The sequence below is a fragment of the Rattus rattus genome, chromosome 17 (genome assembly GCF_011064425.1).
Source record: "Rattus rattus isolate New Zealand chromosome 17, Rrattus_CSIRO_v1, whole genome shotgun sequence".
In the NCBI taxonomy this organism is placed as follows: Eukaryota; Metazoa; Chordata; class Mammalia; order Rodentia; family Muridae; genus Rattus; species Rattus rattus.
This window is the reverse complement of record NC_046170.1, coordinates 43,565,831-43,591,635: the sequence shown is the minus strand read 5'-3', so window position 1 is coordinate 43,591,635 and position 25,805 is coordinate 43,565,831. Positions and strand designations below refer to the sequence as shown.

General features: G+C 45.2%; 1 protein-coding gene across 3 annotated transcripts; it reads right to left on the bottom strand.

Annotated features, from left to right (window-relative positions):
- Positions 1–223: 223 nt before the first annotated feature.
- On the bottom strand, positions 224–25,725 carry Urb2 (URB2 ribosome biogenesis homolog). Of its 3 annotated transcripts, none has more exons than XM_032887414.1 (10): positions 25,620–25,725; positions 23,213–23,351; positions 21,646–21,822; positions 16,119–19,446; positions 13,296–13,456; positions 10,807–10,917; positions 9,222–9,464; positions 6,549–6,636; positions 3,422–3,561; positions 224–1,639 (listed from the first exon to the last, which is right to left on the bottom strand). In XM_032887414.1, exons 2-10 carry the CDS (start codon positions 23,336–23,338, stop codon positions 1,442–1,444), a joined length of 4,572 nt encoding a protein of 1,523 aa, XP_032743305.1. In that variant the 5' UTR covers positions 23,339–23,351; positions 25,620–25,725; the 3' UTR covers positions 224–1,441. The 3 variants fall into 3 exon arrangements, with proteins under 3 accessions (XP_032743305.1, XP_032743304.1, XP_032743306.1); XM_032887413.1 differs by having other exon boundaries at positions 25,469–25,689; XM_032887415.1 differs by lacking the exon at positions 25,620–25,725 and adding an exon at positions 25,296–25,453.
- Positions 25,726–25,805: the final 80 nt, after the last annotated feature.

The window sequence follows — 25,805 nt, the reverse complement described above, 5'->3', positions numbered from 1 at the left end:
GACTGAAGCGGAAGATCAAGCTAAGAGCCTAAGCTATAGAGTAATATCCTGTCTCAAAATACAAGACATAGTATTCTAAACTGAACACACAGCTCATGAGAACTTGTCTTAGAAAATAATCTAGCCACAGGCAATATTTATAAAAGAATATGTAAGATTCCTACATCTGACGATGGTAGACTTATTAGATGAAGCAGTTATGTCTACTAAGCAGAATACTATGTAACATTAAAAAAATACCAAATATTTTTATTGACTCTTAAGTTAATGACAACTATTACAATAAAAAAATTAAGTAACCTTAAAACACATTTTTGATCAATTTACTGTATACACACACATATATACATATGTATTTATATATACATAACAAAGACTCTAAAACAAGACATTTCCAAGCGATAATAAAGGCTTGATAATTGAGACCATTACAATATTATTGTTTAGGTAGTAAGAACATTTAAATTATTTTTAACTGAGTAGGAAAATATTTGTAATCAACTTCTCAAACTGAGGCGGGAACTAGCAGGAGTCCTGTCTCGTGTGCTAGAGTACCTCCTACCAGACAGTTACACACCACCCTATGCAGGGCCATGGCTCTTCCCCAGCACCACCAGAATTCTCAAAGAGAAGGTACAGGGTGGCAGCTGGAAAGTGTCTCTCTGCAGCCTGATTTAATTTAAAGAGAAGAGTTATTCAAACAGGATTTAATTATTGACCCATGTATCAGAAGCAAAACACCAGTTCTACAGTTTCCAGCCAGGAGAGAAAAAAAGGAAAGGACCACACAAGGTACAGTCATAACGGTCAGCAATTTCTCCATTAAATTAACCTCAGAACCTATATCCAAGTTTGTTTGTTTGTTTCTTTCTTTCTTTTGGTTTTTGATACAGGGTTTCTTTGTGTGGCTGTCCTAGACTTTGCTGGCCTCAAACTCACAGAGATCCACCTCCTTCTGTCTCCTGAATGCTGAGATTAAAGGTGTATACCACCAGCCCCAGTCCCGATTTCCAGGACTCTTATACCACACTTAGTTTTAAAAGGTGTACTGAGCAGCAGCAGTGTGAGATGTGTGTGTGTGTGGGGGTGTGTGGCTGTGTTCAATCTTTATCCTGCTGGGGACAGGATATCAAAAAAACATTTAGCATTTAAAAAAAAGCTATAAAAATATAAAATCTCCAAAGTGGGCAAGGTGGTTCGTGCATTTAGACTCAGCATACAGAAAGCACAGGTATCTTTGTGAGTTCAAGGTCACGCTGGTGTTCTACATAGTGAGCTCTAGGCCATTCAAGGATGTACAGTGAGAGAGTGTGTGAGTGTGTGTCTGTGTGTGTCCTATGGTTGTTGACAATATGCATGAGAACTTCAGAAGCCTGACATCCTCCAGGGCTCTGAACCATGAATATTCTGCAAGGTGCCCCAGGTGCTTCTGTGCTGTGGCCTAGGCCGTATATCTCTTCTCTCCCTCATGCTTGGCCTTGTGGTACTTGAGGTAGTCACTGTGCAGGTCCTTAAAGACATCTCGGGCTCCAGACTGTAGTGAAGCCCGTAGAAACTGGATATCCCGCTCCATGCAGAGATCCAAGATGAGATAAATTCCTTCCTGAAGTAGGTTCTTCACAGGTGGGTACAAGGTTACCTGGGAAGGAAGAAGGGCTCTCAGCAAAAACTAGGCAACATCCTGAAAACCCTGAAGATCAGACAGCAGCATCAAACTGGTAGAGCCACAGCCCCCTGGCCTTGAGACTTTCTACACTCAGGATCAATGGTCGATGAGTGAAACACATCCCAGTAGCTTCAAAACTCACTGGATGAGATGAACACCCACCCTCATTCCAAGCTAGAGATAAGGCATCAGGACTCTCACCACATAAAGCAGACAAAACAAGCAGGCCTGTGGGTTACAGCATCTCCTGACCAACAGGGTCTTCCCGACATCTGCCTGTCCCATGCAGGTCCTCCCACCACACCCAATCTACAGAAGCACAGAGGAATCGCAGAAATCGCTCTGGCTATCTTTGCTCTCGAGCACTTAACCTAAACACGCGGCTGGGAGAACTCATGGCTCTCAGGAGCAGTCTCTAAGGCATGGAGTGCTTTCTTCATTACCAAACCTAAGAGCAAATGAAAGATAAGACCTAGACTACTGCCAATGGTCTTCAATAATTCACAAGGCCTTTCTACTTTCGAGATTAAAACAAAACAAAACAAAAAGGAAGAAATGGACAAGTGTAAATTAGAGATGAATAGTGAAGCCAGGAAGCCAGAGGTCTCCTAAAGAAAATCTTAGAATAACATGACTTAAGGGTTCTATTATCACTTCACTTTTTGGCCCTCAGCAAAGTTCAATTACTATTTCTCTATTTATTCTCCAGTTAAAAGGTACAAGCTTTTCTGTCATAAAAAGCTTCTATTTTAATGACTCCCATGCTTGGGAAATATCAAGCTTCAATGAAATTTGCTAAATACTCATAGGGAAATCAAGTTACAAGTCCTCATGCCATTCTAGGACCACTAGAAATACCTTCTTGTGCACTTTCTTAGCTTTGCTGCTGCCCTATCCACCCCAGCCAAAGTTGCTAGGATGACTAGAAGCTTAACACTGATGTCAGCAAGGGTATGGGTGGGAAAGTTACTTCAAACAGGGAAGGAAGTAATCTAGAAAGGCTGTTCAACCAAACCTCCCTGGAGAATGCTGACTTCTGTAGGCAGACGCTCCATTACCAAGAGACTCCAGTACCAAGCCAACCCACCAGACAGGAGGCATGGAGTGTGTTTATACAAATTAAGCAAATGAAGATACATGCACCTCCATTCACCCGGCTCTCTGGACACACTGGCACTCACTAATCAAAGTACAGTTCCGATGCCGTGTGTAGTCCTGAGCTCTCTGACCATGGGCACCAGCAGTTTATGACAATAGTGCACTGAAAAAGGCAAACAAGTAACTCTCTAAATGATGAATTCATCCTCAAACACTAAGCCCAAAAGTCAGACTAATGTGGACAAAATTATTGGTAACAAATTTCTCAGTGTCTACCCCCATGGTCTGCTCTGAGTGTGTGGGAGCAGCAGAGCCACCCTTCTTTTCTACAATCTTATGGTCTGGATCCATAAGCGCTCTTGGCTCTTTGGCCCCGGGTGACATTTCACTTGCCTATCAGATAGATAACCAGGAAGAAAGAAAACAGGTCCAAGTCTGTACTGGAACCAGAGATCTGGGAGTCCTGAGCAACTTCAGTGAGGGGCTTCAATGACCCTTACACATTCCTAAGTCTATAGGACTGCTGATTACCATAACCCCCACCACCACCACACACACACCAAGTACGAAAGGGACTAGAACTGCTATTTTGGGTAAAAATTCATGCCAAGACCATGAATGAAAACCTCTGATGATTGTGTTCAGTTTGGGTCTTACCTTCTGTACCTCTGTCACATACTGGGCCACCAGGAATGGGGAGAACGTGGTGAACTCCTCAGCTCGAGTAGCAATGTGGCTATACATCCTCTCCACCAGGCGTGCGCATTCAAGGACCACTGGCAGGTCATCCATGCTCCCTACAGACGGCAAATGATCAGCGTTGGAATGGCAAGAGCATCTCTCCTGGCCCCACCGTTTCACTACAAACAGAAATCACTGTAACCTTCTACTCTCTCCAGACTCTGGCTTCAGACTCTGCCTGGCCTATTCTGCAGGTAAGAGTAAAGTAAAGGCGTGTCTGGACACAACAGTGAAAACACAGTATCCAGGCCTGTGTGTTTCTAGGGGGTCTGTGATGACTAATTTTCACTGTCAACCTACTGCATTTTAACAGCCCTAGCAGACCTATCTCTGGGAGAGTGTGTGAGACTTGGTCACCCGGGAGGACTAAAGTGAGCCCTGAACGCGGGGACCTGAGCATCGCCCCATGGTCTGGAGTCCTAGGCTGAAAATAAGGAAAGGAGAGGCAAAGCCAAGTGAGCACCAGCAGCCCCCTCTCTCTGCTTCCTGACTACAGACACGTGACCAAACGCCCCATACTTCTGTCCCCACGATGGACCATATCTCCTCAAACTGTGAGACAAAAAAAAACCCCTCCTGTCTGAAGCTGCTTTGACAGTATTTTAGCAAAGCCAGGAGAAAAACAACTAATAACTAGAGAATCAATACTTTGCAGGGTAAGAATCCATGATTGCTATCATTATTTTAAAGGAGATAGAGTATGATCCATAAGACAGATCAAATGAAAATTATTATCAAGCAAAATGGTTTATTAAGAGGATTTAAGAGTTCCGAATTATGTTATTGCCTCTGTTAGTTTTAGAAACTGTGTAAGGTTTTCCTTTCATCAGCAAATGGAGAGGAGATGTAATAGCGTCAGCCGACAACCCCACCTCGCCTATGACTCTTCCTAGCGTCACTTCTTACTCCCAGTCCGTCCTCACTACTCAGTGTAAGGCCATCCAGTCCCTGGCTCTCCCTGCCTGCACAGCCTGGGTAGGAGCTCTGGCCTGGGCCGCATCACCTCCCAGGCTTTGCTGAGCACAGTGATGGCTACAACTTTACTTATAAATCCAGAAAATGCAAACAAGCCCAGGAATAGAAAAGACAGACTACTATTGCTCAGAGTCGGGCTAATATAAAAGGCACAGAACAAGTTGTAATGATCTGTCAGTCAGACAAAGTTCATCATGCATACACTAAATCCCAATAAAACTTATTTCTAGTTTGTTTTTAGAATAAACATGCAGACATTTTTTATAAATACAGTTTAAGCTGGGCATGGTGGACATGCCTTTAATCCCAGTACTTGGAAGAGAAGAGCAGTAGGATCTCTGAGTTTTGAGGCCAACCTGGTCTATAAATGAAACAAGTTCTGGGACATCCAGGGCTATTACAGAGAAACCCTATCAATAAATGAATGGATGAATAAATGCTACTTTCTAGATCAATGTAACTTCTATGAAACCACAGTAACATCTGGGAGGTTTTCACATGTGTACTCAGTCACATGCTCCGTGGCCTCACCTTCCATTGCTCTCTTCTCAGTTTATGTACTGACTATTGGCACTGACTATTACGGCTACCGACTTCAGGCATAAAAGTCAGAGGACACTAGAACCCAACGAGGAGAACACAGTCAAAGCCTTGTGGATCAAGATGCAAATGGAGAGAGAACAGTCTTGGAATGAGAGAGGACTGAGCCAGGCCAACATGTTCAGAACATGTGATAAGGGACAAGCTTGATGTAGCATTGGCCACACTGCACTTCTCCAGTCCACAGCAAGACCTGGGTTTGGCTGCCTGCCTCCCTGGGTAGCCCAGAGAAGTCACTACAAAACAGTATCTTGGAATATTAAAGGACCTTAACTAAAATCATAGACAGTCATCATGCTAACAGTGATGGCTAACAAAGAGAACGAACTTATTACCAGCCCGAAATATCAGTAATTTTTAATATTAGGTCAGCGCATGCACTGTGCCATGCACAGGAGGTGGTGACTACTAGCTGTGTCACCAGTTGTCCACAGTTGGTCAGAGCAAAGGGATAACTACGGATCTGTCAATAGTGCCATCCTTTCCCCTCCTCTCTCTCCTCTTCTTTCCAGAAAAAGAAGTTTCAGAGACACCAGATGCATCCAGTTTGGGATATAGTAAAATGTGATGATCTGAAATACTTAAAGAGCAAGGAGGACAGCTGTTAGCTTGAGGCCAGCCTGGTCTACATAGAGAGTTCTGGGCCAGCCAGGGCTACATGTGAGACCCTATCTCAAACCAGCAGAAATTTTATTGAGAGATGCCCTGGTTGGATTGTATCTCGTTCTGCTCTTGTTTTTGTGAGCTTGACATTAGCTGGAGTTATTACAGCTGGGAAACAGAGCCTCAGCTGAAAAATGCCTCCATCATATTGCCTGAGGGCAAATCTATGCATGGTTCATTGTCTTTATTAATGATTCTTGTAAGAGGGGACATGCCACAGGGGGGCAGTGCCACCCTTGGGCAGGTGGTCCTGAGTTATATAAAAAAGCAGGCTGAGCAAACCAGGGAAAGCAAGCCAGCAAGCAGCATTCCCCATGGCCTTTAGTTCCTGCCCATGAGCTCCTGCCCTGGCTTCTGTCCATCGGTGACTGAGGGTGGCCTGAGAGCTAGAAGCTGAAACAAACCCTTCCTCCCACCAAGCTGCCTTGGTCATGATGTTTTATCACAGCCACAGAAATCCCAACTAGGACAAGAGGCTGAAGAGGGATCTCAGTGTTACTGTCCAGATGTCCGACTTCCATTCCTAGCACCTGCATCAGGTGGTTTAAACCATGGAGAACTTTAGCTTTAGTTCTAGGACATCAAACACCATCTTCTGGTCTCCACCAGCATTAACACTGTACATACAATTCACACAAACACATATGTATGTAAATAAAATAAGTATTTTTTAAAAATAACTCTTTAATTTTTTTCTTGAATATCACTTGATAATCCGAACACTTCTCACATCACCTAAATTTGGTGGTTTTATTTTCAACTATTTATGACCAGAAACAGTGCATGATAAACACATCTGAATTACCTTGGTCTTTCTGCCGTCCTTCATGCAGCACTGAAAGCAACAGTCTATTAAAGGAGTTCAAGAAAGACGGAATGGCCTTCAGCATCACCTGTGGTAATAAAGCACACAAGTGGGTCAGTCACGTCCTGTCTGCTTACCTGGCAGGACATACAGAAGCAGCACAAAGTCACTGAGCACCGCACTCATAGCTGGCTCCTTAATTTTTGTTTAAACATTTTAGAAAGCAGGGGTTCCACATTGCACACCTTTCAAAATTTGCAGGCACACTGATTTAATATTTGCTAAGTCTCTGTTTTCTCTACACTGTTCTTAATATACCCTAAAAACACACAGAATTGACATTTTTTAAAAAAATAAAAGAGTACACAAATTCACTTACAATGGGAATCAAACCATCTTGATTAACGGGGATGAAACAGCCTGCCTAGGACTTTCCCTTGAGCACTGAGACTAGGTGACTCTTAAGGGTTTTAAGCCTGCTCCTGAAGCTGGAGAGATAACTGAGTGGTCAAGGACAGGTCCTCTTGCCAAGGACTCGGGTTTGGTTCCCAGAGCCCACACAGTAACTCACAACCATCTGTACTCCAGTCCCAGTGGACCACATGTCCTCTTTAACATCCATGAGCACTATATGCATAAGCTGCACACACATACATGCAGAACACTCCTACACAAGAAAATCTTTTTAAAAGTCTATTTCTAACTTCCTAAGATGTCTAAAACCTCCTTCAAGTGCTTCTCCAGTCCCTGCTCACTCTCATATTCACAAAAATCTCTTTCTTCCTTTGAAATAGACATTCACTATGCATCACCGGCTGGCCTGACACTAATATGTGGGAAGCCAAGCTGGTTTCAAACTCCTGCCTTTGCCAAGTGCTGAGAACACAGGCATTCACCACCACACCAGCCAAAGCCTTTTCTCAGTAAACTAACTTTATTTCATTAAAAAAAATATTTCAGACTAAGATGACAAAAACCTGCTTTTTAACCTCCTTGTATCCATGTACACAGTCATGTATGTGACCACAGCACACATAGAAGAGTTAGAGGACAACCTCAGGTGTTGGGTCCTAGCCTGTTACCTTGTTTTTGAGACAAGACCTTTTTAGTTGATCACTGCTGTGTTCTCCAGGCTAGTTGACCCTCAACCCTCCAGGGATCTGCCTGTCTCTACCTCCCATGTCACCATAAAAGCACTGGGATTACAGACACAGGCTACCATGTCTAGATTTATGTGGACTCTGGGGATCCAAATTGGGCTCCTCATGCTTACGCCTCCCCAGCCCCAAACATGCTTTCTTCATACTGCACATCAGGAACACAACCACAATGTCCAGCCAAACAGCAATAAGCTTATGCAAATTTAGTTAGAATTAAACCTGCAATTTCTAGTCATACTGACTACATTTCAACTGGCCACCACGTGTGAGGCCAGTGAGTACCACACTGACAATGCAGGCATCACTGAGTATTTACCGGACTGCCCTGCTCACAGTAGAACAAAGAGTAGAGCACCAGACAGGAGCAGTTAGTGCTGACGGATGTGCGCTGCAGTTAACTGTACAGCACACAAGTCATGTCAAAGGCAGTGACATAGGAGGCAGGGCCAAAGGCTGACAGCTGGGAAAGTCTCTGGAATAGAGTATTTCTCTTAAAAACCAGCATTGCTGGGAAGATGAGATCACTCAGTGGGTAAAGGTGTTTGCATGCATGCCTGGTGGCTTGATTTCAACTGCTAGATGTGCTGGCTAGTTTACTGTCATCCTGACACAAGCTAATGTCATCAGAGAGGAGGGAACCAGTTAAGGAAATGCCGCCACAAGACCCAGCTGCAACAAACTTCCTCACTTAGTGTCCTGGCTTCTGTAAGAGAGCAGGCTGAACGAGCAGGGGAAGCAAACCAGTAAGCAGCACCTTTCCATGGCCTCTGCCTCCAGGTTCCTGCCCCAGCTCCTGTCTCCAGGTTCCTGCCCTGCTTGAGTTCCTGTCCTGGCTTCCTTCAGTGATGGACTGTGATGTGGGATAAATCCTCTTCTCCCCTACCTGCTCTTTGATCGTGTTATTTTATAGCAGTAGAAATCCTAATTTGGACAGTGGACCTCATACAAAAGGAGCAGAGAACTGATTCCACAATGTGTCTTTGACCTTCAAACACACCTCATAGTATGTGTGCACACTGTCTATTCTTAGACTATCGAAATACTTAGAAATATCTCAACATGTCAGGCACATACACAGTATTTATGACTTCCTGTCACATATGGTCACAGGTATATAAACAGTAGCAGAGTAAACTCAAGACCTTCATTCACTCTCCCACTTGAATTATAAACCCATCATATCTAAGCAAGGTCATGACTGGTCTAAATACCACCAGCAAACAGAGAAATGTGCCTCCTTTGTATAATATGACCCCACTCAGAGGGTCAGACATGGTAAAGAACAACTCAGTGGCCTGCAGAGAAGTTTATAGAAATCACTTGAAGTAAAATCTGCAACAGTGAAGCTTTCCTTTCTTTAGTTTTGTCTGTTTGCTTCTGTTTTGGGTGGTAGTAAAGACAGCTCAGGGACCTACCATGCATGCATGCAGGCTGCGCTGAGCAGCCCCAGCAGCTCCTCTAGCAGCTGGCATCCCCAGCTCATGGAAGAGCAGCTACACTGTCTGCCTCTCACCTTAGAGTGGCACTGCAAGATGGAGAAGAGCACATTGTGCGTCTTCAGGAAGACACTGCCAAACTCCCGTGGCTTCAGGTGCTCCAGAGGGACTGTGAGCAAGATGTTAAAGGCCAGGTTGACATGGTGAGGGTTGCTGATGCTCTCCTCCCCTTTCCGAAGCAGAACAGCCAGCACTTCAAGAATAGGCTCAACCACTACTAGGGCCACAGGCTGCTCCTGGCAGGCCTCTCGGTGTTGCAGCTACAAAGCAAAACAGACAAAGAGAAGAAAGTGAAGGTGATCTCCAAAGAAAGAAAATCATTAAAGCTGTAGGTGACAAAGGTGGTCTGTGTTCTACAAGGAAGTGGTGTGGTCAGTCAGCAAACCAAGTCTCCAAGGTAACCTTCTGTAGACCTGGCAGCCTCAGTCCTCACTGTGTTTGTTGTCTATCTACCATAGACATTTCTTAAACAGACACATCCAACTTCTTACAAGGAAGCTGCTGTCAGACACATATAACTGTGTTTTCCCAAAACAGAATCAGTTCCAAACGCCTGTGATTGCAGTAATGGTCTAGTTAACATCTTCAGTTCGTGTCCTAGAGAACAGAGAGCACCCCTATGGTTCCCAGTTTGACAGTGAGTATAGGAGGAGGTTTTGGGTCCTGAATCTTACAAGTCCCACCATTCTGCAGGGAGCATGGCTCTGAAGCCAGTCTGCCACCCACATCAGAGGCATCAAGTGGGTTCTAACCTAGTTCATCTCAATGTAGTCAATATGCATACAGTCACCATTATGGCCGCCCATCAGTATGTTCTACACCCTACTCAGTAACTTGCTTCTCCATTGTCTGCTCAACAAAAACACATTAGGGCAACAGCAGGCTTTAGCACAGGCGTTGTGTTACAAACTCTTAGGGAAAAGACAGAAGAAGCAAATTAGAAAAAGGAAGGACCATGCAGTCTAGTTCTCAGGCCTTTTAGCTCTGAAACCATGCTAATCCAGAACAGTTCTCTAGATAGCAAGGCTGCAGTCTGGATGGTGATGAGGGCAGGCAAGCTCTGCCCTCTCCTAGCTGCAGTAAGAATCTTGGGAGTCAGGATCAATGGAGTGTGCAAACATTAAGACTAACCTCCATGAAACAGGTTCTTGTAGTGAAAAATGAAACCAAGTTATTGCCAGATGAAACTTCAACACTTTGTTAAGAAGCAACCGTGACCTGTCACAATGTACTACTCAAGTTAAATAAGAGTATTCCCCTTACTGTGTCACATGTTGTACACACCTGACCGTCCTAACCCTAACTGACCAGAGAACTTTGTGGGGATCGGCCCCATGGGTCTCCTCCACCTGAGTCTATGGCGCACAGTAGCCTCACTGTGTCCTTGCCACCAGGCTCACCCCTCCCTGACTGAGTTCTCAGTGCCCGTCCCTCTCACTGTCTAACAGTGTACACAGACAGAAAGCACAAATGGGTTACCTGTTCATGGCCACCTTCAAGAAAGATCCCCAGAACCAGAGATGACAGAGCCCAAGCCACTAGCTGTCTTACAGAAGAGGAAATGACAGACGAGCTGGAGGCTCATCTCAAGCGGCCACTCACCATCAGAGCCGTCACTATCTGGGGGCAAGAACGCCATAGCAAACTCGCCTTTTCTCCACTGAGCGGACATTTGAGCAGCAGGTTGAGTAGTCTAATGGCACACAAAACAACCTGAAACAAGAAGGCAAAGTTTAGCACTGAAATAGCCAATCCCCTGGGAGAATGCCATAGGAGAGGAGAGTCTTTTACTGGTACTGACATGTTATTGGGCTCAGGAACAAGGACAAAGACTGGTCAGGGTTGAGTTTTAAGAGCAAGGACCATTTTTTACATTTCTGCAGATAGGAAGCAATGATGAGGAGTTTGACTCAAGCAAAATAGAGTCTTTGGGAAGCACCTCACTAAACTAGTCACAAATCAAAATTGGTCCAGGACACCAAGTTCAGTGAGGCACAAAGATTAGCCTAATCATAGACTCCATTTTGCCAAGATGCTAATCATAGAGACACTATTACTTCTCTGATCAAGAACTACACAAGAACTGGGCAATGGAGGTGCACATCTCTAATCCCAGCGCTCAGGAGGCATCTCTGATTTCAAGGCCAGCCTGGTCTACAGAGCGAGTTCTAGGACATCCAAGGATGTGTGATACAAAGAAACTCTGTCTCAGGGAAAAAAAAATACACAGGGGAGCTGGAGCGATGCCTTAGTGGTTAAGAGGAAGAGTCTTCGGGAGGACCTGGGCTAGATTTCCCACGTGTACACTGTGGCTTACAATCATCTCACTCCAGTTCCAGGGTATTTATCTGATGGCCTCTGCCTCTGCAGGCACAAGGCATGCAGAAGGTGCACACATACACACACAGGCAAAACACCCACACCACTAAAGGAAAATTTAAAAGATTAAAAACAAAACTATGCAAGGGAAGGTTTAAAGGAAACACAGGGTGAGATGCTGGGTGGTAGGCGTGTCCTCTAAGCCAGAGGACAGGCAGGCAGGTTCTTTTACTACAGGTTCCACAAGGAATGGCCTGGCCTTGTGTCCTGCTTCTCAGTGTTACAACAGCCTCTTTCTCTCCTAAGACTATGAAGTCACACAACCCAGCTGGATCCTGATTTCTGCCCTGTGCACTCTTCCCTTGCCTTCTCTTGATTGCACAGACCTGCAAATCTGACTGTTGCCAATTTCCTGCATATCTAGATGATATATCTACCCATTGTAGTTTGGTGCCTTTGTGCCCTTTTTCATAATTGTACCCCTTTGCCCCAGCAGACATACACTGCTATCCTATGCACACCCGCTGTCCCTTCAAATTCTTCATTCTTCAATGCTCACTTCAAGTTTTGACTATGAAGCCTTCTCTATTTAACTGGCGTAATAAACTCTTGGGTGTTATTTTCTCCACCAAATCATTTGCTGATGAAAGCCCAGAGACCTAGAGTCCTTTTCAAAGCTGGATCCTAATTGTGCCACAAAGAAATACAATGTAAGTTCCAGAGACAGGCAAGTGTGGCAGGCAACTGGTGGGGATGGTGAGGTCCTCAGGCCTTCATGCTCATGGGTAAGGGTCTGAACTGTTCCTGTGCCCCTTGCCAGAACTCAGTTACCCACTAACTGTCCTCTAATCCAGATCAAAAACCCAGATGTTGATGTTGTCAATGACCAGGAATCAAGAAGCCACTAATGAGGCTAGACATTAACAGTATATATCTGTATTTATAGTACTTGATAGGTTGAGGCAGGAGATTATAAATTCAGGACTGGGCTGCAATAGCAAGCTCAGGAAAAGAAAAGGAGGAGAAGCAGCAACTGCCTAGACCAGTCTATGGAGACTTTTTCCCTCAAGTGCCACTGGGAGTATCTGACCAGAAATCGTCCTCAATCGTCCTCACTTCTGAGTTGTGAAAGGCATTCTACATGGACACTGACTGGGCTTATAAACTGAGACCTCAAGAGCTTTTTTTCTTTTTTTGTAGGTGTTGGGATTTGAACCCAGGGCCTCATGAATGCAATACAGATATTCTACCAACTAAGCAATATACACAGAGCGTGTGCGCACGTGCACACACACACCCAAGTGATTCTTAAGTTCTGGTCTATAGCTGTCTGACCATATCAAGTTCTTTTCAAAAAAGCAAATGAGGGCAACACTTTGAGAAACTCACAACCATGTTCTCAAATGTGTCTTATTTTCTCACAAGCATCTCTCTTAATCTTCATTCTTAACTCTTAATAATGTTCCCAAAAGACTGTGGTAGATGGAATGAACTTATAGACATTTTTATATGGTCTTTATATATATTTCGCATCTCATGTAATGAGAGCACACATTTGTAATTCTGAAGAAACTCTCCTGTGAGGAGTAAGACCTCTTTGGTGGAAACTAGATAGTCCACAACTGGGCTCCCTCCCACAGCTCCTGCTCTGCCTCCGCTCTGTCCGGCAAATTTGTTTAGTTTTTGAAGTGACACAAACTTTCAAACAATTCTTCCTTTCACCAGGAATGACTACCACTCCAGGCCTGTAACAAAAGAAAGAAGATAGCCACCTGTAGATCCGACCTCCATGCCTGAGTGACATCCAGCCCCTGAAGAATAGACTGCAGTACCATCCCAAAGTGCTCTGTTGTCTCAGCCTTAAACATTTGGGTGAGCAGGGCTCCCAGATGAGGCTCAGTATCCTGAGTGACTGGAGCAGGTATGCATGGACCTGCAGGAAAAGAAGCCAACACTGTTATGATCTGAGTGAAGTGACAGTGATCTGTGAAGCTGCCACATGATGACAACATGCAGCATTAATAACGCGAGTTAACGGGCCAACGAGTCAACAGTACAAAAGATACAGTAGTGGTGAGAGTCAGAGTAGATGTTCATGTGCCCTTCTTTTACCCAGAGCTATACCTATGCACAGTGCGTGCACACAGAAAATGCCAGTGAGCATTGCTCTTTATCTATCTTTCTTATACAATCATTAATGGTGCAGAACTGGGATATTTTTAAATACCCAGATGTGGGGAGCCAAAACAACCCTAGACTTTCTTAAAGGCCCCGATGAAAGGACAAAGTGAACTTAAGTTCTGTATCCTTGTCCAGGAGTGGACTTGACCAGGCCAGTATAGAGCTGGAGTCAATGCCTCCAGAGTCAAAGCTGCAGCTTCTGGGAACCCAACTCTCCCCCCTGGACTGTTGTTATCAGTCCTAACTAAGGCAACTAAGGTAGCTGAGGCTCTGCTCCAGTGGTCTGAGGTACCACAGGCCCAAGAATATAAAAGTAAGGTTAGAACGGCCTCATATCACTAGAGGTACAGAAAGGGGATGCACTAATTCTGCTAAACAAATTGACAGCAGCCACAGCTTCAGATGCCGGCTGCCATTCTGAGACACTCACCTGGAATGCTGTCACAAGCTTTAATACAAATTCAATGTTAGTTCCAGTATAAGGGAAAGACCATTCCCTGAGTTATTAACCGGAAAAAGATCATCAGAGCCAGGGTTTTTTCAGTTCATCCACTCTTGAGTCTTAGACAAAAAGGCCATTGACAGGAAGACAACAGCAACACTATTCAATCCATACACCCGGATCTGGTAGCAGCCCAGGCAGGCCAGGTGGCTTCACTCCTAAAAGTCCGACCCTATGAAGTAGCTCCTCTATGAAAATCAACCGAGCACACGCACTACTCTGCATGCACTCTTGCCCCCCAACCCTCAAAGACAACAGAATTCCTACTCTAGCCCCTCAGCAACCCCCAAAACTAAAAAGAAAGTCTCTGTTGTTTGTGATAGATACAAACTACTGACTAGAAACAAGACATCAGGCCTGCTCATCTCTGTCTGCTTTAGGGAGTAACTATTTTATACACACACACACACACACTATAAGATTTTATCTTCTTTTTGTTTGGATTTTGAGAAAAAGTCTTATGTATTCTTGGCCTGGAAACTGCTCTGCAGACTAGCTTCAAATTTACAGAGTTCCACCTACCTCTGCAGTCCTGGAATTCAGGGCATGTGCCACCATGTCCTGCCACAAAGAACTCTTTTCTACTGAGTTTGGTTAACATTAATATTTTTAGATGTTTCTAAATCATCTTTATAACTATTTGAATGGCTACATAAGATCCTTCAGGTGTCAGTTTTGTGCAGGAAGACAGCAGCTCTCACTAGTCTGTGTCTGAGGTCTTAGCTGACCTCAAAGGATGATACCTCATTAACATAGATGACACCAGGACGGACACACACACACACACTCACACGTACATTATTGATCAGGCAGAATTGGGGTACTGAGGAAAACAGTTTCTATAATTTTCAAAGTTAATCTATACCACTATAAACCTGAAATAGGAGTTTTCCCTAGGTGAGATGATCGAGATGTATGAGTCATCTGTGGCCAGGGAAAATTAAAACCCAAAAGATAAGAACTCAAAACTATAAATGGGGATTGACAAGATGGCTCAATGGTTAAATATGTTCAGACAGAAGACCCAAATTAGGTTTCCAGCATCCATGACGGGCAGCTTACAAATGTGTAACTCTAGCTGCAAAGAATCAGCAACCATCCTCTGGACTCTACAGGTACCTGCACTCACATGTGCACAGACACACACACAGACCCACACATATACACATGATTTAAAAACAAATCTGTGTACGGAATTGGAGATGAGCCAGGTCCACATAATGAGGTCCATGCCAGCTATGACAAAATAAGTTCCTGCTTCACAAACAAAGCACGAATGTGCAGAAAATAATCCCTAATATATGAGAGACAGAGACACCTAGAATAGGGAAGGGAAGACTGGGAAGTGACTGATTACATGTGCCAATATAGAAAGAGGAAATGCATGCCTTGGGGGGTATCACCCTGTTCAAGGCGGGAGGCCGAACCAGTTGTGGTACACACATAGCAGTAGGATGTGCTGAAGAGACAGAGGCCTGTGAGTGAGTCCTAAGACATGAAGCACGGTAACGTGGTAACTTGGCCATGGAGTCCACTGACTTCAGCGTCTGCAACACAGGATCAGCTCATAAAGAAACATCTTACCAGGGCTAAGGAGATGTCCCGGAGGTTAAAGCCAGGGGCTGTAAATCCGGAGAACCAGGTCTGACTCCCAGCACCCACGTGGTAGCTCACAACCATCAGTAACTTTAGTCCAGGGCATCGGACACCGTCCTCTAGCTTGAGGGCACCAGTCACACAGACACACGTGCATGCAAAATATCCATACACATTAATTTTTTTTCTTTTTTCTTTTTTTCGGAGCTGGGGACCGAACCCAGGGCCTTGCGCTTGCTAGGCAAGTGCTCTACCGCTGAGCTAAATCCCCAACCCCCATACACATTAATTTAAAACATCAAAAAACACACCTTACCTGTAAGAACTTTCTGCACAGAATAAAATATGGAAGCAAAAACAGAGCTCTCCTTGGAATGGAGCTCTGGGGCCAAAAGGAACAAGGTTAGAAATCGCAACGCCGCCTGGAAAGACTGAGTATTCCCCGACAGGGCTGGCAACTCCTCCAGCAACTGAGTGTAGACATCCTGGTAAAGTGTCACATGAGAAAGCAGTGCTCTGTCGGTATCCACCACCTGAGCAATTTTGGGCTGTCCTTCCCTGAGGTGCTGGCTCAGGTCTACTTCTAAAAGTGTAGGGACAGCTGAGAGGAGAACTGAAGGCAGGCGGCGGCGGCCTGTAGTCCCAGGCACTAAGCAGAGCTGCAGCATGGCCCCCATCTGCATCATGGCCTGCTGTAGCAGCTCAGGGAGTGCTGCTGGGGCCTCCAATAGCTGCCTCCGCTCCTTAACACAAGGCCCCAAACTTTGGCACAATTTGGTTAGAGCCACCAGAAGCAGTTGCCTGCTCCGAAGGTTCTGGATATTCAATTCTTTGCTGGAAGCTCCCTTACTGTACTTGGAGAGAAAGGCAGTGATTTTCCCAAAATTGAGCACCAAGCTCAGTTTTGCTTGGATAAGCATTTGCATGAGCTGTTCCAAGAACACCCCTGACACTTGAAGAAGCTGCAGCCAAGCAGGGTCATCCTCCTTAACTTGAAACTCTGCACTGGCTTGCAACAGTGAAGTCAGCACCACCTCAAAGATGTCACTGACGTACATGACCCTGAATACGGAGCGGGCGTTCCTTCCTCTCTGCAGACCACTGAGGAGCTGGTAGCACTTCACCAAGAACTGGAGGGCTAGGGGGCAAGAGCAATGCCCTAATGTGGAGACGGCCATGGAGAACAGCAGGAAAAACAAATGCACGTGGTAAGAGGGCCAGAGGCTGTCCAGGCGGAGGGCAGAGATGACATTGAAGAGCTCCAGGAGGCCTTTCAGTTGATCTTCATCCAGCTTGATTGGAAAACCACTCTTGACCATGGATAGAAAATTCTGGGCAATTTCTCCTCTTGGTTCTACACCTTCAGATCCAACTTTGGCCAATCTGGTTTCCCAGTGAGCCACAAGTGTGTGGTAGTCCTTTCCAAAAAGCCAGGGGAGCTGCTGACTAAGACTCAGATCATTATGCGCACCAGAACACAGAATGTTAGAACATTTTGCAATGATGCAAGTCAGGAAGGCAGAATAGAGGGACTGCATCTCTGGAAAGAGAGGGCTGTGAAGGAGGGCTGTGGATATTTTCTCAAGTGTGACATATGACTCACCAGGTGCCAAGCTTCCCTGGGCTTTACTTGTTGGTAAAGTTCTTAACAAGACAGTGGCCACATATCTCACATCATTCAAACAAAGATATGGTATTAAAACTGTAAGGTTTGATACAATCAAGTGCCAGTGTGCTACAGGATACAAGGACTCATTCATCGTCGACACCTGCCTATCCCAGGCAGTTACTGTCTTCTGACTTAAACAGTCTCTGCTAGAATCAAAAATGTGGGCAGTGTCAAACCTCAAGGTTTGAAGGGCTTCTTTGGACTGGGAATTAGTCCGAATTAAAGTCCTTTTCACCTTCTGAAGGTACAGCTGTTCTAAGCAGTACCTACTGAGAGACCTGGACTGGGCTATACACTTTTCCACCTTCTTCCAAAGCTCTGTTTCCACACCTGGTAGCAACAAAGGGAGGTTTGAGCTGTCCAGTGCAGCCCTGGCTAGGGAGACTGCCAGAGAATAATACTGGCTGCAGTGCAAACTCAGGGTAGTGTCCACCTGAGCCCAGGTGTAAGAGAGTAAGAGTGCAGAGTCACTCACCTTCTGCTGCCATGGCTCAGGCTCTGGGCTCCAGAGGTCCAGGAGAAGGCCCAAAAGGGGCTTCACAAGCTCTCTCAGCATCCTCTCCATCATGCACTGTGTCCGTCTGATGATGGGCAGAGGCATGTTATTGTCCAGACTCTGCATGTTGAACATGATGCAGTGTAGCAGAGAGCTCAGTGACATTGCCTTAAAAGCCATATCAGTATCACTCTGCAAACAGGGCATGACTAAAGACTGGAACTTATCCAGTACAAGGGACCATGTATCCAGGATCTGACTCAGTGGCAGCTCCAAAAAACACGCACAGAGAGCCATAGAGAGGCCTGAGGCAAGCAAAGGCTGCCGAAGTGCCTCAGCAGCTGGACGGCAGATCACCTCTAAAAGCTCCTGAAACAACTGTGGCATCTGTCGGAGCTTGGCATACGTCTGGAAGACAGTGTTAATAAGTACCTCCTGGGCTTTTTTGGCTCGAAATTCTGTTACTTCTGCATCTATCCAAGCTGAAGACAACAGGTCATCCAGGTCTGGCTCTAAAATCAAATGATTTAGAGACATCAGAATCTTAAGGCAGCGAAACCAAGCTGGCACAGATGCTTGTGAATGGTTGATCAGCAGCTCAGCCACACGGCGGTAGAAGTGGAACTGTGTCTCCCCATGCCGAATCCTGTCAGCAGCTACATTGTAGATGTTACAGGTGGCCACTAAGTTTAGTAGTTGCTCTACAGCCAGAAGCTCTGTGGTCCACTCTGAGAGGGACAGGGCTTCCATCTGTCCCTCCTGCAGGTGTGAAATTTGCAAGCAGCCAAACAACCTGGGGAGAACCTGAAAGCAGAGAAACTGGTTTTCTTCCTTAAGGTATGAGTCCAGAAAGAGTCTGTACAACAAGGATACTGAGCTGGCCACAACCAAAGCATGCAGGTCTGACTTGACATAGTCAGGCTCCACCAGTCTCGTAATCACAGTGTCCATTGGAGTGAGGAGATTCTTCAGGACCCCCATCTTTACGTTCTCTTGTTGCTGTTCCAGGAGCTCCTCTTTATAGGATGAGAGTAAATCATATCGAAAAACGCCACCTCGAAGAACAGCATCAATCTTACTCCTGATATCTCGGCTCAGTACCTGCCATAGCTGACCCTGACTAGCCTGTGTCCATGTGCCCCCCAAAAGCAAGTGTCTCAGGACTAGGCAGGGCTGGAAAAGGTGGCCAGTCATATCTCCAAAGACACGCCTAGGGTTGGCTTGTTGCTGCTGAAGTTTGAGGTAATGGTCAAGAGCCAGATGAATGACCTCAAATAGCTTGGCTGTCATGGCTCCTTCTGGTTGTCTGCAGGCTGACCAGCAGAGCTGGCTCAGCAAAGCCACAATAAGCTCTGGTTTGGCTGTGTAGATGACAGCAAGGGCAGGTGCTGAGAGGATGCCCTGGCAGCAACTCAGGATGGCGCAGATACTCCTCTTGGATCCCGAAAGTGAGAACTCTTCGATTTTCTCATTTATGATCTGAATGTTAAGAAAGAAAAGAAAGTTCACGACTACCCAAAGCCACACCTGCTCAGAAAGCACGAAAGAATCATTCCTCTGCGACGCTTGATGAGGAATAACCAGACCTTTCTACTTCTAACGAACTTGCCATACCCATCTCCTGTCAGTGTCAACCCGGAAAAGATCTAGTGCCTTTCTAAACTTGCCAACCAATTCCAAAAGGCTGGGCTTTGCAAAACTTAAGTCAGTAGTCATTTTTTTCTTCGTTTATTCTTCTCTCATACAATACTTCCCAACTACAGCCTCCTCTCCCTCCACTCTTCCCAGTTCCTAACTAGTTCCATCTCCCCTCCTGCCTCGAACCTCAGTTCCTCCCTTTCCCTTCAGATAAGAGCAGGCCTCTCAGGGATATCAACCGAACATGGCATTAATAAGATGTAATAAAGACTAGGAACAAACCCTCACATCAAGGCTGGATGAGGCAACCCAGCAGGAAGAAAGGTTTAGACCCTAAATCTTTACCCGGTGTCCTCAGGTAGCATTTGCATCATGACCTGGTGGATGCAGATGTACATATAAGATAGTCAGATTTTCCTACTAGAAACACCAAAGCAGGGAGAGCTGTAACTCCACTGGAAGAGTAATTGCCTGACATGCATGAAGCTCTATGCTCAATCCCCAGCACCATATAAACCAAGTGTGGTCATCCATGCCTGTAATCTCAGCACTCAGCACGTATAGACAAGATGATCAGAAGTTCAAGGTCATCCCCCAATCACCTAGTTAGCTGGATGCCAGTCTATGACATATGAGCCTGCCTTTTTATCATATATTACAGACACCGCTTTTAGCTTTCAAAATTCCAAATTCAGACACTCAAGCAGGCAGATCCAAAAATGCACTGTCAGGCCAGTGACCTGCTCCCAGCCTTCCAAACACCTAAGCATCAAAACTGTCTGATGTGCTAAGCTATTAGCCCCTGCACAAAGTAGTCATCTCCACTCATGTTATTTTTTTTTTCTTTTTTCTTTTCGGAGCTGGGGACCAAACCCAGGGCCTTGCGCTTGCTAGGCAAGCGCTCTACCACTGAGCTAAATCCCCAACCCCACTCATGTTATTACTAGCTTATTTTTTTAAAAGTTGCAGCAAATGTGCTGAATTCTAAGATGTCAACACATCACCAGTGGCCTCCAGATATTTTACTATATAGTTCATCAGTAAAAAATCTTTTCCATACTTAGACCTGAAAGCAGAACTTGTGTTCAAACTGTATGTGTCTTTTAGTAATATTTTATAACTATAAACATACATTTATTTTAAAACTTTTAAGTATTATTTCTTAAATACAGACACACTCTAGACTTGCCCAAAGACCAATCAGAGCAACCCATTTTTCAAAGTGTCACAATAAAGGGCGTGGTGGTCTTAAGAATTACTGCACCATTTTTACTTCTTTGTTCTCTATTCTGTTCCATTCTATTCTGTGAGGCTCTGGCTGAACAGCTTGGCAAACAGGCATATCCAGGTTCAAATCCCAACACTGCCACATACTATTCATGTGAGGGCAGTTATATCCTCATGCCCTTTGAGCCTGTCATGAGTACTAACTGCTCATTGGTACTAGAGTTTAATGGTAATACCTATTATCGTGGCATCTGAAAATATTGTTTTGACAATGAAGTTCAGACTTTTCTGATTTTAGTCAAAAATCCTTGAGATAAATTCCTGCCCATTTTGATCTTTGATCTCCCTCCGGAGAATTACAAGTGTCTGTATTTGTGTGTCAGTGTAGTTAGAATATGGTAGCTACCTTTCCCACTTAAAAGTAATCAAACCAGCTCTGATGATACACATCCATGTTCACGGCACATGGGTATACAAAGAAAGAGGAATGTGGGTGTCAGAGCAGATGGTTATAGGCCAGGCATGGTGGCCCATGCTTACAAATACCAGGTGGCAGAGGCACGCAGATCTTTTTGAGTTTACGGCCAGCCTGGTCTATGTAGAAAGTTCCAGGACATCCAGGGTTACAAAGAGAGACCCTGTTCAAAAGAGAAGTAGTTTTTGGGGAAGTGGGGGGATACTATTACTACTTCCTTCCCTTCCCTGAAATTTCCCACACAGTCACATAAGTTTCTAAAACAAGTTTAAGCAGTAACAAGAAATTTATAAAGATGCACAGAATACAACCAACAGAAGAGACCATTCTCTATTTACCTTGACAAGGGAAATCTGAAGATTTATAGTCTTTCCATTCTTGAGGAGATTCTGTAATCTCCTGCTATGTAGAATGTTGTCTACATAGACCCAGAGCCTTTCGACAATATCTTCCTGCAGTTCAAGCTTCTTCTTATAAAACGCAACCAATGACTGTCTTGCCCAATCAAGTAAAACCTGGATTTGTAGAAAACATTATGTAAATGAAGTTTTTACATGAGAGAAAGATTTTCAACATTAAAGGGACACCCAGGCATGACCAAATTCTATTGCAAGAAAAACAAAACATTTCCTGTTAAAATATGTCTGCAGTATCAGTTACCACTGAGGGTGAAACACTGCAGGAGGAGCACTGCAGTCTACAAGTTCAAGATGACTGGTAACACAGCCAGAGCCTGTTTGAAACAAATAGTCTGAACATGGTTCCACATGCTATTAGTATCAGCACTTGGAAGCTGAGGCCAAACGATCTCAACTCAATGGTAGCATGAGATGTACAGTGAAAGCATATTTTTAAATCATTTTTGTCAACATTACATACTAATATGTTTTGAAATCTTGAAAAAAATCTTGAAATGTTTATTAAGGAAAAACAATAATGTTGTGGAGCACTTTTGGGGCCACTTGGCAGGAATGTGACATTGGGCCAGGACAGGGGAAGTTAGCTCAGGCAGGAATCTGATTTTGAGCTAGAACAAGAAGACCTCAAGCAAGAGTTTGACTTTGGCCTAAGACAGGGAAGTAGGCTCAGATAATCTTGGTCAATCTTATAAACCCTTAGAAACAGTGATCATGGGACTTTGCTTATTGTCTTGTTCCTTGACTATTTTTACTGTCTTGCTTGTTCCCTTAACCTGTGGAGCTTATGGAGTGGAGGTGGGGGTGGGGGTGGGGGTGGGGTAGGGAGGACAATTCAGCCTCCCAGGCCAGGAGGGAAGGGGGATTCCAGCCTCCCTGGGGCCTGGAGCACAGCTGTGGCCAGGCCACAATACCAGGAATGCTGCAGCCCCAACCCCAGAGAGTAGGCATCTAATCTTGGGGTCCTCTCCTGCCCCTTGAGGTCAATGCAATGCCCTTGATGTCACCCTAGAGGTGACACAGTGGATCTTTTTTAGAAAATTATTACATGGGCTTAGAGAGATGGCTCAGTGGTTAAGAGCACTGACTGCTCTTCCAGAGGTCCTGAGTTCAATTCCCAGCAACCACATGGTGGCTCACAACCATCTGTATTAGGACCTGATACCCTCTTCTGGTGTGTCTGAAGACAGTGACAATGTACTCAGATACATAAAATAAGTCTTTAAAAAAAAAAAAAAGAATCCCATTAGAACAGCATTATAATTGGTACCTGTTTCTAGCTCTCCTTCACACATAGACTAGCACTTCCTGATGTCTCAACCTTCCACCTAGCAAACTGAAAGCTCCCACCGCTTCATCACTGATATTACACTTCCAGTGACATTTTTCCCCCAGCATGTTTTCTAATCTTTGAAATAAATGTCAATATCTAAGTTGTGCATATAATTATTTTAGCTCATAAAATGTATAAGTTTTACATTAAACTTACTTGTTCTTTATTTGGTAGAAAGCACTGATGAGAAATCCAAGCAAAGTGAGCTAATTTTAGTTTATCTTCCCAGGAAGTTGTCTTGCTTTTAAGTTTAAAGGAAATACCAGAATAAACAGCAGCCATTGTTACACGTCTTCTACAATTAAAAAGGGAAAACAGTATTATAGTAAGGCCTACCTGAACAAACATCAGAAAATGAACAGTATCTTTAAAAAATTGTTTTACGAATATGTAACCAAAGTGGTTAAAAGAGGGCATTTTGAGACTAGCATACAAACAGTTGTAAGCTGGCCACCATGTAGGTGCTGGGAACTGAGCCCAGGTCCTCTCCAAGAACAGCAGTGCTCTTAACTGTTGGGTCACCTCTTCAACCCCTCGCCATACACCTTATCGAGTACGACTGGGAAGCAGAGGCCAGCCAAGGATACATGTGAGATGTTGTGTCATATACTTAGTTAATCTGAAACTGGCTTTCAGCAAAAGCAGATAGACAATAGATCATCAATACTGCTGTGATCACACATCACACTTAGAGAATACAGGAACTCAATGAGGAAAAATCAAAGTGTAGAACCACTCACAGGATGTCACCACACACGATTTAAGATCAAAGAGATGCTTTAGCAATAGCTTCTAAAATGTACAGGATTAGCACTACTAAATAAGCAAAAAAGCAAGCAATACTGTGCTTGAAGAAAACATGCTTTTTGAGGTGAAAGAGAAGTCAGGTGTTGTGGCTGAGGGAACAGCTCAGCAGTAAACAACACTTGTTACTCCTGAAGAGAGCCCAAGTTCAGTTCCTAACCCCCACAACTATCTGTAAGTCAATTTCCAGGGATTCTGCATCTTCTCCCCAGGATCCTTCATGTATGTCAGGCCAAAGAAGGCAAGAAAGACAGAAAGAGAAAGAAGTCAGGCATTAAATTGATTTCAATAAAAATGCTGTTATTTCTACAATAACAGTAACTTGTCTGTCTCTCTCTCTCTCTCTCTCTCTCTCTCTCTCACACACACACACACACACACACACACACACACACACACACACACACACACACACACACACGGTTACGACAGACAAAAAAAAAAGCATATACATCTTTTAAAAACTGTGACAATACAATAAAATCCCAAGTAACAAAGTCAGGAATACATTAACAACTTCCAATCGCTATGAACTGCAGCCAAACCTTTTGAGTTTTTAAAAGTCATAAAAAATTTTCCTTAAGGTAAAACAAATTAGCTCAACAAAAAAAAAAAGAAGAAGAAGATAAACATTCACCATACTACTGTGTCAAGGCAGGAGGCTGTGCACTTTGGAAAGTTTACTACATTCTTTCAGAACTGAGGCGCATCCCTTCCTGTCCCGGGCCCTCAAATTTCCTCGGAAGGGACTGGGGGGGAGGGGGGATGTCTCAATCTGTGGGTCACGCCCCCACAGGGCTGCGCTCCAGATACTTTACTTACACTATGTTTCATGAGGAAGATTACAATTATAAAATTGTAACTTTAGGGCCGCGGGGCGGGGGTGGGGTGGTCACCACAACACGAACTGCACTAATGGAGCGCAGGACTAGGAAGATTGAGAACCGCTGTTCTAAGGGCTGGAAAGGACACCTCAGTGGTTAGGGTTACTTACTGCTCCCCACCCCCACCCCCGGCCCGCCCCAAGAAGCCAGGTTCGAGTCCTGTACCCTACATCCCGGCTCACAACTGCCTGCATCTCCAGTTCTAGACCTAACGCTCTCTTCTAACTCCTGAGGGTGTACAAAGGCGTGCGGAGGGGCAAGACACTCGTGCAAATAAAATGTGGACAAGGAGGTGGAGGACAAGCGGTAGAGGAGTTGGAGAAGAAAAGGGGGAGGGAGGGAATAGGAGGAGGAGGAGGAGGAGGAGGAGGAGGAGGAGGAGGAGGAGGAGGAGGAAGAGGAGGGGGAGGAGGAGGAGGAGGAAGAGAAGGAAGGAGGAGGAGGAGGAGGAGGAGGGGGGGGGAGGAGGAGGAGGAGGGGGAGGAGGAGGGGTGGAGGAGGAGGTGATGGTGGAGGTGGTGGTGGTGCTTCAGGTTCTTCTAGATTGGTACCTTCAAATCCTACTACCCAGATCGGGGCTTCCTCGGGGTCGAGCTCCGTGTAGGAGATCGGGGCGCTCTCTAAAGTGGGTTTCTCTCAGAGATCAGGGTTCTCTCAAGGGGAGCTCCTTCAGATGCGGTTAAAGCCTTCAGAACCTCAAGTAGGGTTCCCTCAGGAAAAATATCTCAGTGTGGGGTTCCCTTACAGAGCGGGAAATCCCTCCCGCAGGGTTTCCTCAGCTCCCGTCTCTCCAGCCGGGTTCCCTCCAGTTGCTGTCCGGATCCGCCAAAGCGGCGTCCCAACACCAACACCAAACTCCTCAGCGGTCCGCTCACCTGGGACCTCCACAGCCCCGAGCCACACGTGAGGGAGGCGCTTCCGGCAGACGTTGACGCCAACGGCTCGGGGCGGGGAGGGGCGTCACGCAGACATCGCTAGAGGAGCGCCGAGCGCGCCCTGGCTGGCCGCGGCGTCGCGCGTCCGCGGCCTAGCCCGGCGCGCCCGCTCCGTCAGGCGGTCAT

Bases quoted from the DNA above. Each gene is read 5' to 3' on its own strand.
- Urb2 (XM_032887414.1), bottom strand. From the start codon at position 23,338: ATGGCTGCTGTTTATTCTGGTATTTCCTTTAAACTTAAAAGCAAGACA. The intron at 13,457-16,118 runs GTAAGGTGTGTT...CTTTTCCTGCAG, and splicing joins TGTGCAGAAAGTTCTTACAG to GTCCATGCATACCTGCTCCA. The intron at 10,918-13,295 runs GTGGCTATCTTC...TTCTTGTTTCAG, and splicing joins CATGGAGGTCGGATCTACAG to GTTGTTTTGTGTGCCATTAG.